At 49.3% G+C, this 17,797-nt stretch overlaps 1 protein-coding gene across 2 annotated transcripts in view; it reads left to right on the top strand.

Annotated features, from left to right (window-relative positions):
• The first annotated feature begins 390 nt into the window (after nucleotides 1-390).
• PARVA (parvin alpha) overlaps nucleotides 391-17,797 on the top strand; it is a 189,393-nt gene continuing 171,986 nt past the window's right edge. Inside the window, exon 1 of one of the 2 annotated variants that reach the window (XM_086677953.1) lies at nucleotides 391-678. In XM_086677953.1, the coding sequence (XP_086534079.1) occupies nucleotides 543-678 (136 nt within the window). In that variant the 5' untranslated portion in view covers nucleotides 391-542. The remainder of the gene's footprint in view (nucleotides 679-17,797) is intronic. The other variant, XM_025928355.2, reaches the window with a different exon arrangement.

Genomic DNA, 17,797 nt, shown 5'->3' with positions numbered 1-17,797 from the left:
GCTGACTCACTCTTTCGTGGACACAAGACATGGGCCTAATAACCGTACAGGTAGAAATTCAGGAGGAGTGGAAGCTCCTCACCCAACAGCCCAGCGAAGACACTGGGGGGACAGAGTAGCCGGTCGCTTTGCGTTACAAATCACTGAGCCCCGGATTCGTACCAGGATCTGTAAGGGGTGCAAAGGCCAGGGGCAATGTGTCCTCTAGGTTCGAGCGCTCCCAGGCTGGAAGGACACACACACACACACAGACAAGGCCAGCCGTCCCGCAAGGGGCAGATTTGGGGCGCCCTCCCTTCTCTGGGCAGCCAAGGGGCGCGGACACAGGCCCAAACGGCAAGGGCCCGAGCGCGCAGCTCCTTCCAGGGCGGAGGGCGGCGCGAGGGAGGGAGAGAGGGAAGGGAAAGGCGAGCGTGAGCTGCCTCAAATGCTTGGAATAATTCCGCTTCCGTTTGGAAAGCCGCAGCCTCAGTCCCGCCGCGCCCGCCCAGCGCCAGCTCCGCGTCCCGGCCGGCCCGCGCGCGGCTGCCCGCTCCGCCGCCATGGCTACGTCCCCGCAGAAGTCGCCCTCCGTCCCCAAGTCCCCCACTCCCAAGTCGCCCCCGTCCCGGAAGAAAGATGACTCCTTCTTGGGGAAACTCGGAGGGACGCTGGCCCGGAGGAAGAAAGCCAAGGAGGGTGAGTGCGGCCGGGCCTGGCGCGCTGCAGGGCCCGGGCCGAGGGGCCGGGACTCCGGGGCCGGGCGGGAGCGCGCCGCGGGTGCCCGGCGCGGTGGGGGCGCGCGGCGGCGCGGGAGCGCGCTGCCCGAAATGCGGGCCGGGGCCGAGCGCGCCCCGCGGGTCGTCGCCGCTGTCCCGCTCCGGGTGTCTAGGGCTCGGTGGTGCCCGGGTAGGGCGTCCCCGGGACCCGGCGACGCCCGCGCTGGGCCGGGGGCGGGCGCCGCGTGGCCCGAGGGGGCGGCCGGGCCCCCAGCCGGAGGCGGCGTCCTCCCGCAGGCCCGCGCCCGTCGTTCCCCAAGTTCCTGCGGAAACTTTCCTGGGCGCCGCGCTCGCGCTCGTTGCCCTCGTTGGCCTTTCAAAGCAGCTGGGTTCCTGGACCCACGGAACTCTAGAAGCAGCATCGGCCTCCGGAGCCTGTGTCCGCCCCCAGAGACCAGCAGGGCGCTCTTAGTGATCGGCATCCTATGTTTGTGGAATGAATGAGTGGAAAAGCTGGCTTTCCTAGCGGTCGGGCCCTGTAATAAATGAGGAACTCGCAGTCAAGGAGAAAACTCGGATTAGACACACTTAAGCATCACGCGCTGTGACCCTTCTGTGAACTCAGGAGTTGAGGGCTCTTGTAAAAAAACATTTTCTTTTTCCCCACCAGCGTGGATTGAGGTGATCTTCCCCCACCCGGGACAATTTGCATGTAAAATATTTTGTGTCATTGGCAGATTTCACCTCTCGGATTTTGGTCTGAAAAATGAGGTGACAGTTCTGAAGAAGTTCTGGTGATAGATGTGTCGATAGAAGTTGCTTGTTGAAAGTTTTTCATGGACTGCTTAGCGGTTTGGGAAATAATCCTTTTGAGGGCTGTGATGCTGAGATGTAAAATAAGGTCTGTGTTTCTGAAGTGTCTGAAAGGGTAAAAAAAAAAAAAAGAACGTCAGTGCTGAGAATTCTCACACTTAAAGAACTAAGCTGCTGTTTTCTACGTTGGAGTGAGCAAACATGGTTTTCCCCCAATTTGGTTATTTTGGTAAACGACGGTCTGAGTAGTATATAGCCGGTAGCAGATCATGACATCTTGGCTTGGAAAGCCCTAAACTACCCTTCTAGGCTTTTCCTACTGTATTCCTGGTATGGGCTGCTTTGCCAAGACTAAACAACTCAGAATTTCTGAAGCCTGTGGCCTACTGAGAGTGCTCACCCCACCTTTGCCCGCTCTTTAGAAAAGTTTATGGTAAAAATACAGAGTTGGTCTCTCTGTATCTAGTACTGTTCATGGAGCCAGGAGAATGAGTCTGATAGTAGCCCTTCACTTCTTTCAAGTGGATTAGCCTGTCTTCTGGAGCCTTCCCTTCACCAGCACAAACATCCTCTGTTCCTCTAGTTGGTCCTCCTAGGCACGATTTTTTTTTTTTTTTTTTTGGCCTGCTGGCCTCCTACCCCTTCAGTTTCATTTGGGAGCCCTGCTGGAAACAGAAGGTCAACTCAATCGGGATTTTGAAAATACTGCAGTGAAGGGACTACTTTCGCAGGTGAGGGCAGGGGTAAGGGAACCCAGAAAGGACGATAAGGAACTTGGGAGCTAGCAACCGACAGGTGGAAGCTGTTACCACCTCTAGACCTGAAGGGACAGGGGGAGCAAGCCGGAACCCACAGAGAGCTGGAACTGCAGAAGGGGGTGCCGTCTGACACTGGACAGAAACACAGCCACTGTCAGGAATGTGGAGACGGAGCAGGGAGACGTTGGCACAAGAGATACTCTGTGCGTTCTCTCTTCTTGCCCCTGACTCCCTTGCTGGTGCTCCTGATTGGCTGCACCCGGTGGGACGTCACCAGGCAAGGAATCTGGACAATGCAACGTGTAGGGGTCAGCTTCCTCGGGGCACAGAGCGGTGCAGAGATCATAGTGGGGAGTGGGGAAAATGAAAATCACTAGCAGACCCTCTCAAAGTGAGCTGCCCAGAAGTCCATGTAGTAGTGTGGTAGTCTGGTCCAGGTTAGAACAGGGCTGTCCCCTCCTTTGTTATGGTACAGACGCCAGGTTCCAGCAGTGCAGCGAAGGCTGTTCTTCCTTATTCTCTCAGCTACATCACACTGTTCTCTCTCACTGAGTTTCCTATCGGCTTACTCAAAGACTTTTTTTTTTTAATTTTTTTTTTCAACGTTTATTTATTTTTGGGACAGAGAGAGACAGAGCATGAACGGGGGAGGGGCAGAGAGAGAGGGAGACACAGAATTGGAAACAGGCTCCAGGCTCTGAGCCATCAGCCCAGAGCCCGACGCGGGGCTCGAACTCACGGACCGCGAGATCGTGACCTGGCTGAAGTCGGACGCTTAACTGACTGCGCCACCCAGGCGCCCCTAAAGACTTTTTTTTTTAATGTGTCTTATTATTTATTTTCGAGAGCGAGAGAGTAAGCGGGGGAGGGGCAGAGAGAGAGAGGGAGACACAGAATCCGAAGCAGGCTCCAGGCTCCGAGCTGTCGGCGCAGAGCCCGATGCGGGGCTCAAACTCATGAGCCTTGAGATCATAACCTGGGGCTCAGACTCATGAACCTTGAGATCATAACCTGAGCAGAAGTTGGACGCTCAACCGACTGAACCACTTAGGCGCACCCTTACTCAAAGACATTGTTACGTTTCTTGCTCCTGAACCACCCCCTTTCTTATCTCAGATAGCCTCAGTTGGGTTTTTGAAACCAGGTGCAAGATCTTATTTGTGTCTTTGGCTATACTTAACTGTTAAGTCCTGGTTCTGTGACTCAGCCTATTAACTAATCCAGGGGATGTAAATGGTGAGTTGAAGAGCACACACTTCTTGTTAAGGGGCCCACCACCCAGCCCCAGCTGCTTGCCACCACAGGTGGTAGTTCTGTGAGCTCAAAGAAGGCAGTGGGGTTGGTCTGAAATGACCTGCTCTTGGTGTGTGCGTGCTGGGTCTCAGTGATCATTGCTGTACCTGTTAAGGGCCCGCTAACCCTCACTTCGATACTGGTAAGGTTAGATCTTGCTCTGGATCTTGCATAAACCTTCAGCTCTGTGCTTTGCAGAAACTGCTTTCTTCTATTTCCACCCTCCTAATTTTCTACAATATGATTCCTCAAGTTCACTGATATCAGTCTATCTACATATTATCTCGGTGCTTGAGCACTGAATTCTCCTGGGCCCAAGGACTGCCATTCATTCACTTGACACCTGTTGTCCCACTGTAGGACACAAAGATTGGAAAGACATAATACATGTTAGATTATTGAGTCAATAAGTTCATATGAAAATATGCTTTCCTAAGAACGCCTACTGCATACATCAAAGAATGACTGTAAATCTCAGAAGAATACATTAAAACTAGTCATCACTCCTGTGTCTTCAGTAAGAAAAAAATAACATCAGAAAGAGAAAATAGAGGTTAAAACCATGATTTTGGGGACCAGACACCTTTGGGTTTGATTTCTGGCCCAGCCCCTTATTTATTGCTATGACTTAGGACAACTTCCTTATCTCTCCAAGTGTCTGCTTTTCTTTACAAAATGGAGATATAGTATGTAACATGCATAGCATGGTATGAATAATGAATGGCAGCTATTAAAATCGATAATTCAATTTGACATAGTCTTTAATTTGAGATAGTCTTTTCGTTATGGACTGCAGAAGATTCTATGGGTTTTGCAGATGGCCAAGGAGCTCATGGCACTATGAAGCCCTTATAATCCTGCTTTGGTCCCTTTGGAAATTAGGGATCTTTCCTTGCACGTCCACTATTCTCGATTCCAAAATGTCACATTTCAGCATCTTAGAATATCTGGGCCCATTTTCATGAGTTGTAGTTAACTGGCTTTGTTTTTCACTGTGGATCTTCTCTTTTGAGGTTCTGGTCCTCATTTATGCTATACACAGCCCTCTGGTGTAGGTCCTTAGACTAGCCTTTCAGAGTCCTTTGCCAAAGAGCCCCTTTTTTCCTCCAGATCTGTCCTCAAGACTTGTTCTTTCCAGGGACACCATCTTGAATTGTATTGGCCAGCTGAAGGTGCCCTGAATTGGGTCAGCAGCAATGATTATTCCTATCATTTACCCATTTTTTTTTATTATCCCTTAGAGTTTAGCATTTTGTCCAGTGCCCAAAGTGTCCAATAAGGGCTTTAATCTGATAACTTTATAATAATTCTAGGGCTTACACCTTTGGTTATCATTGGCCTTCCAGTGTAACTGGGGAAAATCCCAAAAGTCTGCAACAGATTTATGGAATGGGGGGGGGGGAACCCCCAGCCCTGCTGAGCAGTCCTCTTCTTCTCCCCTAAGCAGCATGCATTCTTATTTTCTAAAGTGCCTCCTCAAACCCTCACCACTCAAGCTCGAACTCAGACCTTGAGATAGAAAACTGTGTACCAGGTATGAACTTGTTCAATTTCCCTTCTTTGCCCCAGATCTACACCTTCTTTCATGCTCCTTTCCTGCCCCAGTCCCTTCAGAGAGATCCCTTGTCCCCTTGTTTGTGAGGACCATCCATTTCTGCTTCCCCCAGACTTGGCATAGCTAAATACCCTTGCCCTTGTATCTTCAATCTCTTTCATAGCTACTCTACCCCTTAACATGCTGTAAATACGCTTGAGCCTTTCCCATTTAAAGAAAGTCTCCTGATGATGATTTCCTCTTAAGCTACTCAACCAGAGGTCTTGAAAGACTTGCCTGTACTGACTTTCTCTTATTTCCTAGTCACTTCATGATCCACTATCCTCACTCTTTCAGTAATCATTTACTGAGTGCATACCGTGTGCTAGGCACTATGCTAGGCACTGGGGTGTCGTGGGGGGAGAAAACAGACAAAAATCCCTGCCTTCATGGAGCTTACATTCTAGCATTGGAGACTGATAATAAACAAGATAAATTGGTAAATTATGTGTATTGTATTAGAATAGTTATAGGGGCTTTAGAGCAAAATAAAGCAGGAAACAACATAGGGTGTTGAGGGATGAGAGATGATGGTTGGCGGTGTTAAATAGGATGGCTAAAACCTCCCTGAGAAGGGTTTTGCTTTTTTTTTTTAATTTCAGAAGTGGGAGAGAGAGCACAAACTGGGGAGAAGGGCAAAGGGAGGGAGAGAGAGAGAGAGAGAGAATATCCTAAGCAGGCTCCACACTCAGCACAAAGCCTGATGGGGATCTCAGTCCCATGACCTAGGATCATGACCTGAGCCGAAATAGAGTTGGACGTTCAACCGACTGAGCCACCCAGTCGCCCCGAACAGAGTATTCTGATAAAGAGTTGTGGGAAGTGAGGGAGAGAGTCATATGTGTATCTTGGAAAAGAGCGGTGCAGGCAGAGGGAATGGCGAATTCAAAGGCTCTGAGGCAGGAGTGGACGTGATGCGTTGAGAACCAGCACGGAGGTCACTGTGACTGGAGGAGAGAGCAAGCACTGTTGTGGAAGGTAGTGAGGTCTCAGGGATTAGACTGAGGGTGGGGGCAGGTTGTGCAGGACCCTGGAGGCGATTGTATGACTGGGGCCTTTACTCAGAATGAGATAGGAAGGTATGGGGGGGGGGTGTTGCATAGAGAATAACACGACTGCACTTCTGTTTCAGCGGGATCATTGGTGCTAAGTGACTGAAGGGGTCAAAGCAGGGACACGAGCTAGGAGGCTGCTCTGATGACCCGGGAAGGTGGTGGTGGCGCCCGGAGTGGAGGGGTGGACACCAAACCCTGGATGTAGTTTGAAGACGTGGTGGGTAGGGTTTCCTGCAAGGTTGGAGGGAAGACGAGCAGATAATTGAGAGCACTCCAGGGACTTGGGTTTGAACAACTGGAGAGACAAGACTGATTTTAACTGAGCTGGAGAAGTCCACCAGAAGAGCTGGTTTGGGGAGAAAGCACGTGGGGCCTGGTCAGTAGAGGTGCCCGCTGGACGTCGCAGCGGCCATGTTGGTTCTGAGAGCCCAGTTCAGGGGGGAGGTGTCTGGGCTAGGGAGTAGAAGAGGTCCAGGGCCTGAGCCCTGAGGCTTTTGAACACTGAGGACCTGTGGAGAGAGACTGAGTGGGAGTGGCTAGTGGGACGGAGGAAGGCAGTTATGCGTGGAGTCCTGGAAGCCATCGGGTCTTCACCTGTTCCCACTGTTCAGCTTCCCTGGCTGACGGCTCCAGGACCCACTGTCTCCTCTTCTGTCCTGATTGCACTTGGGCTCTTGACATTTCTTTTTTAGCTCTCTTTTCCTTAAAATATCTTCTCCCTTGCCCTCCTTCACACTGAAATTGCTCCCTGTGTCTCTGCCTTGTCTTTCTCAGATTCCTTCTCGGACTTTTCTCGTCTGTGTATCCCCTCAGTAGCATTTCCTGGGTTTCTGACTTCGCCGGCTTTGCTCTCTGTTTTGGGGTGTGTTTATGTTTTTCTCTCCCATGGATTATCTCACTTCCATGGCTTCAATGACCATCTGCCCATTGATGATGCCCAAATCCACATTTAAGTCCAGATCTTTCACCTGTAGTCCAGGCACATCTTCCCACTGTCTCTTGGGTATGCCACAGGTTCCTCCAATTCAGCATTGCCCTCGAGGGAATTACTACACTGCCCACTTGCCTCAATCTGCTTTTCCTCTCCCACCATCCCACCGGTTGCTTAAGGCCATGGTCATCCTATATTTCAGAAGTCAGCAACCTTTTCTTAAAGGGCAATTAGTGGGGCGCCTGGGTGGCTCAGTCAGTTGAGCGACCGACTTTGGCTCAGGTCATGATCTCACGGTCTGTGAGTTCGAGCCCCACGTCGGGCTCTGCGCTGACAGCTCAGACCCTGCAGCCTGCTTCAGATTCTGTGTCTCTTGCTCTCTCTGCCCCTCCCCTGCTCATGATCTCTCTAAGAAAGAAATAGACATTTAAAATTTTTTTTAAAAAAAGGGCAAACAGCTATTCAAGACTTTGCTGGCCCCCCACCTGTCCTCAGCTCTGCCCTTGTTACTGTAGATAATAGGTGAGTGAACACATGTGGCCATGTTCCAATAAAACTGAGTTATGTACCCTGAAATTTGAATTTCATGTAATTTTCATGTGTCGCAAAATATTCTTGTTTGTTTTCAGTCATTTAAAAATGTGAAAGCCGTTCTTAGCAGTTGGGCTGAACAGAAATAGATGCAGGCTAGCTACAGCCCATGGGCAGAGGTGGGCCCAGTCCTGCTCCATTTGTCTCCACACACAACCGTCTCTGAGGGAGACCGGCCAATTCGACCTTCCCTCCCCGCCTCGGGTCAGGCCTCACAAGTGCTCTTTGTCTCCTTTGAGATCGTTTCATTTTATAAAATTTTACTGTTTTTATTTTCCAGCTGACATGTTGTACATCCACCCCGCTAGTCCTCTGGTACTTTTTTATTCAACCCCCCCTTCATCCTTTTGCCAATATACCGTTTTATTTAAGCGCAAGGATAATATCCCCTCTGGGCAAACTTCTTAGCCTGGCATTCAGGACCTTCTCAATTGCTCCTTGGTCTCCCCTTCTGGTCTTGCCTTCAATTCCCTTTCAGGAAGCCTCCATTTTAGCCACACCAAACCACCCTTTATTCCCCAGACACATCAGGTTCTTGCACGATTTAACCTCTCTACATGCTGTTCCAAATTTCTGGAATGACCTTTTTCCTTTCTCTATACAACAAACTTCTATTTAGTCATTAAAACCCAATTCAGAGCTCCCCTTCAGCTTGATGCCTTCCTTAGCTCCCCCAGGGAGCGAGGTGCTTCCTTCTCTGTGGTCCCACCCCACCTTGTCCGTGGCTCTGTAGTAGCACTGGCCGCATTGCACTGCGACCATCTGTGGGTGAGCCTGTCGCCCCACATGGCAAGAGCCCCCTTCCTGTAGCCCTCCTGCCTCGCATAATATTTAACGCCTAATGATATTGGAGTTTCCGTGCAGTGAATTTTCCCGTATTTACCTTGGTGAAAATAGTCCCCTGCTAACTGGTTGTGTAATCTCAGGCTTCTTCCTCTTGGCCCATTTCAAACATCGGCAGGTTAGACTACATAACCTCCGAGAGCCCTTGCAGTTCTGGCATTCTATGATTTCTGAGCTCTCATTTCACCAGGCTTCTCTCAAATTCAGTTTTATTGTCTGTGTAGGGTGGTCTGGGAATGACATCATCACAAAGACCTCTTTCTTTCCTCCACTAATGAAGGCACCTCTGTGTCGGGAGGAGGAGATGGGAACCAGGATAAGTGGGCCCCAGCCCAAGGACACCTCCATATTAGGAATCGTGTCTCATGGAATATCTCTGTCTGGTTAACAAGCACAGTTCATAATTATGTTTTAGCCATTAGCACAGAAGAGATGAAATCCTCATGTAAACGTTTGTAAGCATCTAAAATCCTACTCTCATGGAAAAAAGAACACATTTGGGGAAAGCTCTACAACAATTCCGATTATAACAAAGCTGAAAAAAAATAAAACACTTGAAAAAAAGGTATAAGCATTCTGTTAAGTTTTCAGTATGTTCTGCGGCCTGAAATCAGTTAAGAAAATCCGTATGACGGTTTTGTCTGAGGACTAGAGCCCTCAGGACAAGGAGGCCTCATCATCTGGCTTAGGCCCTGACCTCATCCCTTCTCTTCTTTTCCCTGTGGGCTCTGGGAGGGCAGGAGTCATGTCTAGTCTGCTCACATTTGCACCCCACGCGCCTTGCCTGGCACCAGGTACTAAACAGGTTCTCTGCAAAATGGCTAACTAACCGCCTGAATCATCAGTGGGCATCTGATTCCTACTGAGGGTGTCCCCAGGTTACCTCAAACTCTGCCGAACTTTGGATGGCAATTCTGGTCCTCTGATTCCATCCAGGCCTCGACTGCTGGGTGGGTGTGTGGGTGTGTGTGTGTGCGTGTGCGCGTGTGTGTGCGCGCATGTTATAAAACTACCTCCTCCTACCAGGAATCTCTTTACCCTTTGTGGAAGGACTTTATCACTTATCCCTGTTCTTTGACAAACACACAAGGCCCCCCGGACCAGAGGTTTGGGTCCTAGGATCTGGGGGTAGTGATGATGCAGTGGAGGCTGGGAGCCTGCAAGGAGGCCCGCTGGCCAAGGGCGGTGACCAGTCCGAGTGTAGAGGCCGGAGTTCTTCGTTTTCATCCAGAAAAGCTTGCCCTGTGGAAATGGTGTCGCGGGTATGCAGGACAGTGAGTGAATGATGGAGGACTGAGTGAACTTGCCTCTTGGCAAGGTTTGGGGGAGACCAAAGACCCAAACTCTGCAAGAGTGATTCTGAATTCCTGTAATTCCCCAAAGTCCAAAGTCTCCCTGTTCATTCCCCTGCCCTGCTCATCCCTTCCTGAGCTTCTCCGCTTCCTTTACTCACCAGGTGCCCAGCCAGGGAAATCTGCAAAACAGCCAGAGCAGGGCCACTGTCCTTGCTGCTTAATGAGAGAGCTCAATCACTACAAGACTCCCTACTCCCACCCGCCAACAGATAGAACCTACTAAAAGGGCAGACTGGCTCGCTGCACAATCTGTTAATTGTAGATGCTGTGTCCTTGCTGTGGCCCGGGACGCGCATTTGCATGGAGTGCGGATCGCTGTAGGACTCACCGAAAATCTGGTTCTACTAGTACGTACTAAGTGATCATTCTGTCGCCGTGAACACGCCAGCCTCCTAAAGCCTGAGAAAAACCATCTTTGTGGCTAGTGTCCTGGTGTTTCTTTCACACGGGCCTTAGGGAGAAGGTGGGCCATGGATGGAAGAAGCCGTCAACTTAGTTGAAACAGAAATGTTCTTTTCTTTTTAATTTTTTTTGACATTCATTTTTGAGAGAGAGAGAGAGAGACAGAACAAGAGTGGGGGAGGGGCAGAGAGAGGGAGACACAGAATCCGAAGCAGGCTCCAGGCTCTGCACTGTCAGCACAGAGCCTGATGCAGGGCTCAAGTTCACGAAGCGTGACTTCATGACCTGAGCTGAATTCGGAGGCTTAATCGACTGAGCCATCCAGGTGCCCCAAAACAGAAATATTCTTTACTATTGCACACTTTCTCAGGGGAACAAAGAATGAACCAAATTGCTTAGCATCTAATTTTTTAACAAAAGTGTTTTTTTTTTCCCATTATAAAATTAACCCATGCTTTTGGGATTTATGGGAAGATAGAAAACAGCCGTGCAAATTCCACCTCTCAAAGGCAATCACTATTATAATTTTGGTTTACTTCTGTCTGTTCTTTTTCTTCATGATAACTTTTTATAATCATAAGTATGCCATGTATATTATACAGATAAAAATCCTATAACTGTATTTTTGTTTTATTATTATATAAATATAATTTGTGTTACAAATATTACTAAACATATTTTTATAGGTGCATAATATTCATTGAGTGAATGTTCTCTTGCTCACCCATTTCTTTCGGTCCTCTCCCGCTCTTTTTTTTTTTTTTTTTTTTTTTGTTTTTTCCCCTAGAAATAATGCTGCCTAAAGCTTTTTTAAAAATTAAGAACAATTTTCCTTGGATAGAGCCCCGGAAGTACAGTTATAGGGTCAAAGGGTGCCAGTTGGCTTGTGTAACACTGATAGTTTATCATCGATGACCAAAGAGAAATTTCTGCTTTGGGATCTGGGTGGTCTTCCCAGTAGGCTGTTGGAAAGTAAAACCAACATTGTCAGGCCAGAAGTTTTTGTTTGCTTCTAGCTAGCAGGACCAGGGCACCTAAGTTGTGGGGTGTGGGGTAGGGTTATGGGTCAGGGGAGTGCAATTTCCCTCCTGGCCAGTAACATGTTCACAGTAAGCTGTAGTACAGGCAGGTCTTTATTTCAGAACATTCTCTTGGGCCCATCCTTCCATCTGTACGTGGCCTGGTATATCAACCCAAGTTGCCTGCTCTTCTAACAGGGCCCACGGTGCCTTTGAATGGTTTTCCTTAAAGTTCCCCTGGGAGTCACAGCCACCCCCTGCCCTGCTGAGTTCTCCCCCGTTTATGTGAGAGCCAGTGAAGGTTTGATCAACAAGTCCCTCCTTGTCTCGGTCTCTTCCTCCGCACCTCCCGACTTCGGAATTCTTGGACTTGCCCCACACTTAATAACCACAAACAGGAGGTCATGACAAGACGGTGGGGAGTGCTATGGTGGACAAATTTGGGTTGCCAGCGTTGAGGACCCCTTAGGAGACATGGTGTTTGCAAGCAGGGTCTTGAACCTGGAGGAAGAAACCCCTCCCCACCCCAGGCTGACAGAAGAGAAGGGATAGGATTCAGGAGCCTTCTGAGTTTCCAAGGGATCTTGACTGAGTGGGCTGGGCTGATGCCTTCAGGGCTCAGTTTCCTCAACCTGCATCAGGAGTCAGCAGTCAGGTGTCTCATCTCCTCTGCTAAGAGTGGATCTGAGCCAGATGGAGCATGGAATTATCACACCCAGCACCCCAGGGAGTGTTTCTGGGGAGTCGTTTATGGAGGCCGACTCCCTCACAGGGAGTGGTGTGTCAGGGCATTTATTTCATCCTTGAATCATGCTGCGTTCCCTTCACTCATTTCCTTATCTCTTTTAAAATCCAGAAGCCCCTCCCCTCTTCCGTGCTGGGAAAATCCCAGTCGGGCAATGAGGAGCCATGAATGACGCTCTTCATGAAAACGCAGCAGGTCTCCTGGGGATCATGATGGTGATGATGTGGGACGGCCCGGAGGCGAGGCTACTAGACTGTTTCTGCTCCCTCAGCGACATCAACCCAGGTCACGGAGCTCCCCGAAACACCAAGGTGCTCCATGGAGCAGGATCCGCGCTTACTCCTTTCTGGGATGTATTCATCAGTACAACCAGTAATCTGCCAATTGCAGTATTTACATTGACTCTTCAATGCAAAACAATTCCTAGCCAACGTGGCTTTGGCCGTAGCCCCCGTGGAGAGGCAAAATTAGGGAGGGGTTCAGGAACAAGGTCTGCAAATTTAGGGGACAGGGCATTCCAGCTTCGTTGGGGCAGGCATTGAAGTGGCAGGGTGCAGAGGTTCGTGGCATCTGTTGGGTGCCTGCGTTCTGAATCAGGGAGGTTTATCCAAGTCCAGGATGGGGTCTCAGATTCAGGGGCTTGGGGCAGACACTGGTAGAACTTAGCAGGCAAGTCAGGACCCCGGCTGAGCAGATGAGGGGCAGGAGCAGGCTACAGCCTCAGTGTGGACTCGGGAGTCACTGGCCCCACAAGCGGGGGTAAGTGAGGAGGCTCCTAATGTTTACACAGGAACCCTGGCTCTTGCCTCACTCATCCCCCCCCGCTCCATGCCAGGATGCCAGGCGTGGAAACAAACTTTCAGTGGAGAGGGGTTTTCCTTTTTGCCAGGGCTGAGCTATCGCTGGCTCCCAGCCCTGGTGAGGTGACCTGTGGATGACAGGTAGTTCATAGTGACAGCCGGGAGAAGCAGGGGCAGCAGGAGCCAACAGTTTTTGATGCTGTTTGCAAAAACGCAAAAGGAGGGTGACACAATTCCATTGTAAAGCAACCCAGGACACGGGGAAGTGCCGAGACAACCCTTTGCAAGGAGTAGCAATTGCCTCTTGGCTGACAGTTGCAAGGCCTCTCTTGGTGGGCTCAGTAGCCCCTCCAGCACATGTCCCAAGTGCCTGGAGCACAGAACGATCCCTTCGCCTGCTTTTCCTCTGTGCCTATCATTATGGTAAATTACAAGGCTCCCATGATAACTATGGAGAGGCAGATTGATTCGTTCCTTGTGATTGTCGCCGTGCTGGGGTGATGGGCACCCAGATTTCACACCTTGTAATGGCCCTGCCAGGGGTGGATGTTAGCACAAGTGGGACCTGACACTTCAATAAATCTGAGACATTCTGCCGTGGAGATCAAAGTTCAGAATTGCTTAAATTGGTGTTGGAGCAGGTGGGAAACAGGAGCCCAGGGCCAGGAATTGGATAGATGGCAATTGTCGTTCCATTTGTAGGGCCCAAATGTCAGCTTTTCAAACGATATGACATCAATTTAAGTGATTTGGGCTCCCAGCTACCTCGCCTATTTAGTATTACTGGTTCTGGGAAGTGTGATTCGTGGTCTAGCTGATGCTCTAAAAAGGGGGACCTTGGGGAACCAACCCTGCTTGTATATCTGGGGTCAGAGACTTGCATTTGTGGAGGGTTGGTAACATGGGGTTATTACTATTCATGGGAGCGTGGATGAGCGTTTCGTCTCCTACCTGGATGTGTTGGTAACCTCCCAACTTACACTTCCAGCCATGACCTCTCTCCTGAGCTTTAGACTCATTAGCACGTATATGTCATGGCATTGTCATTTGCACACAGAGGTGAGCCTGGATTTTAACACAGGGCATGTAGTTCTCAAAGGCTTCGGATGAGGTGAGAATGTGCTCTGGCTTCTTCTTCTTCTTCTTCTTCTTTTTTTTAATATAATTTATTGTCAAGTTGGCTGACATACAGTGTATACAGTGAGCCCTTGATTTTGGGGGTAGATTCCTGTGATTCATCGCTTCCATACAACACCTAGTGCTCATCCCAACAAGTGCCCTCTTCAATGCCCGTCACCCGTTTGCCCCCTCTCCCCCACGCCATCCCATCAACCCTTAGTACGTTCTCTGTATTGAAGAGTCTCTTATGGTTTACCTCCCTCCCTCCCTCTCTGATTATAACCATTTTGTCCCCCTTCCCTTCTCCCGTGGTCTTCTGTTAAGTTTCTCAGGTTCCACAGGAGCGAAAATGTATAATATCTGTCCCTCTCTGACTGACTTACTTCGCTTACCATAATACCCTCCAGTTCCATCCATGTTGCAGCAAATGGCAGGATTTCATTCTTTCTCATTGCCAAGTAGTATTCCAGTGTATCTCACTGTGGTTCTCATTTGCGTTTCCCTGAAAGGTCATCTTTTCTTGTGCCGTTTGGACATTCGTAGATCTTCTTGGGTGCACAGGCTTTTAAGGTCCAAGGAGGTCAGTGCACCTCCCCTCAGTCCTGAGCATGAAGAGAGCTCTGGCCGCTAACCCAGAAAGGTACACGCCGGGAAAATCTCATCCTCCCATTTTTTTTTTTTTTTAAGTTGGCTGGGAGTGCCAGAGACTTGCCGCATCCTGTACGAGGTGCAACTCATCTCAACAGAATGACTGTATTCCTGAAATATTTCCTGCTGAGCAAATTGTCTTAATCCTGTTATACCACCGGCTTTCATTATTGAACTGGAAATTGACTGGAATAAAATTTTGGCCCCAAATTGTAAATGTGGAAATTCTTGATGGTATACCATTACTTTTCAAATAATGATACTAAAGACAATGATAATAACACAAATGCATCAGGGGCAAGTACTTTTGCAGAACTAAATGGGCCAGGCAATGTAGTAGATGCTTTAGATATATTAACTTATTTGATCTTCCTAACTGCCCCGTGAAATAGGTATTATTAGCAGCTTTGCCCCTTTACAAATGAGGAAAGTGAAGGGCAGGGAGGCCAGGTAACTTGCCCAAAGTCAAGGTTAATGTACTAGTTAAGGTAGCACTAGCTGCTATAATAGATAAGCCCCAGATTCTCAGAAGGTTAACATAATAAAAGTTTATTTCTTATAGCAAAACCCCATGGCGTCATTCTTTTTTTTTTTTTTTTTTTTTAAGTGATCTTTACAACCTACATGGGGCTTGAACTCACAACCCCAAGAACAGGAGTCCCATGCTTCACCCACTGAGCCAGCCAGACCTCCCCCACCTCCCTTGATTGGATTGCCTCCCACATGGTCATTCAGGGATCCAAGTGCCTTGCATCTTACTGCTCTTCATTTTTCTAGGTTCTTTGAGTCCTCACCGATCAACCAAGGGGGGCTGGTGAGAAAGAGAGCAAGACTTCAGTGGGAGGCTTTTACCTGCCAGGCGTAGACTTGATGCATATCGCTTCTGCCCGCTTGCCACTGGCCAGAAGTCAGTCAGTTATGTGGCCACACCTAAGTGCAAGAGAGGCAAAGAAACACAGTTGTCTGCCCAGAGGGAAAGGAAATGAATTTTGACAAATAATACGCATTGTTTTGCCATTGCTGGCGAGTGGAAGCCATAGGATTTGAACCTGGGTAGTCTGGCTCCAGAGACTCAACTCTTGACTCGAACATTCTACCATCTCTCCGGGAACAATGGCTCAAAGTCTGAGAAAAATGTGGCAGGTTGCACCACTTTTTACTCCATTTCCCTCCCATCTGTAACTGTCTTTGGTTGCCTAGATGCTGTGCTTGGGAATGTTCTCAAAGTCGTTGTCTTTCCGTGAGAGGCTCTGTTCTATGCATTTAATCGCCACAATCACCCCCATGAGATAGACAGTTATTATCGTTCCCGTTTTCCAGGTGAGGAGGCTAAAGCAGGGAGCTTGGGTATGTGTCCAAGGCATAAGTAAGTGGTGTCTCTGGGCTTCCGGAACCCTCACACCAAGCCACGGAGTAGGGTGGGGGCTGAAGGGAAGATGAGAGAAGGTGAGAAGGCCAAAGCCACCAAACCCCACCCAGCCAGAACCTCGTTTGGATTCTGCTTCTGCAAGTTTTTTATGGGACAGGCAGGGAAGTGTAAGCTCTCACTGGATATTTGATGACCCTAAGGAATCGCTGTTAACTTGTAGGGCATGAGAAGGGTATCGTGGTCATGTTACAAAAGAAAGTCCTTATCTTTTCCAGGTACGTACTGAAACGTGTAGCGGGTGGCATGATGAAATGTCTAGGACTTGGCGGGGCACCAGGGTGTCTCAGTTGGTGACGCCTCCGACTCTTGGTCCTCAGCTCGGGTCATGACCTCGTGGTCTTGTGAGTTCAAGCCCCGAGTCGGACTCTGTGCAGACAGCGCGGAACTTGGGATTGTCTCTCTCCTTGTCTCTCTTCCCCTCCCCCGCATGCTCGAGCATGCTCTCTCTCTCAAAATAAACATTTTCTTTCCACGTCTAGGAGTTGCCTCAGATAATGCGGTGGAGGGATTGAGGTATAAATGGACAGAAGGGGGCCACAAATAGCTCCTTCGTGCAGAATGGTGATGGGTACATGGTGGATTGTCATTCTAGTCTCTCACTTTGGGGCGTATTTCAAATTTTCTGTAATAATGATAATAAAAAAGAAGACTTTAACGAGTGGACTCTCTGTAGCCCCCTAGACTGTAAATGAAGTGATGGGGACAGAACATGTTTGTTGAGGAACAGCTGAGCGGCCTGGAATGTTTTCTAAAGCAGGTCCTCAGGGACCCTGTTTGGGAGCTATTGGCCCGTGTGTGAATTCTGATTCTGAGATTCTCCCAGAGGCGGCTTTTAGTGCCTGGAGAACTGAGCTCGGGAAGATGAGCCTGGGGCCTCCGAAAGGCAGAAAGCACAGACTCCCGGGGTGAGAGGGATCCAGGCAAAGTCTGGGCTTTGCCCCGGCCCAGTGGCCTCAGCCCTGGCTAGCTGTGCAGCCCGTGACAAATATCTCGCTGAAAGGTACAGCACGGCCCCAGGCCCCAGCTGCACTTTAATTAAACACTGAAAATCCATCAAAGACTCGGCCTTCTCAGCCAGCCAGTTCTCGGAGTCCCAGGTGAAGCCAGCTCTGGGCTGGCTGCGGGCCAGGAGGAAGGTGCGCCGTGGGCCCTCCCAAGTCCCTGGCTAAAATCAACAGCCAGGGCTCCGCAGCCCAGCTTCTGACCTGATGCAAATTAAGCTTGGCATTTGGAGATGGTATTAAATTGTCCTAAATCAATATTCTAGTGGCAGGATCAGAACAATTAAAAACCCCGATTTCCTCCTCAGATCGTTGGAGTACATGTGACTATGAATTGTCAGTTCACTTTTAAAACTCAGCAGGTTGAGAAAGGCGGAGGTCTGCTTGGTGATGTGCCGGGCATAGTTTATTCCAACCTCAGCGTCTCTTCCTGTTTTTACATGTGTGCGACATATGTCAAGCGCACAGGGCCGTTCATATATGATATAACGTGTATGATGTAACATCTAATCCCTGCAGCAACCCCAGGAGGCTCTGTCATCCCCCCTTTACAGAGGAGGAAACTGAGGCTCAGAGAGGTGAAGTCACTCGCCCAAGGTCTCAGCTACTAAGTGGTAGGGCGAGAATTTGAATTAATTTCTCCAAGCTCAAGGCCAATGCTTTGCCCTCTGTAACACAGCTGGCTTTTCCCAATATAGTGTTT

The sequence above is a fragment of the Puma concolor genome, chromosome D1 (assembly GCF_028749965.1).
Source record: "Puma concolor isolate L17-30 chromosome D1, mPumCon1.1.hap2, whole genome shotgun sequence".
In the NCBI taxonomy this organism is placed as follows: Eukaryota; Metazoa; Chordata; class Mammalia; order Carnivora; family Felidae; genus Puma; species Puma concolor.
Note: the sequence above shows the minus strand (reverse complement) of the source record. Positions and strands in the feature narration are given on the sequence as shown.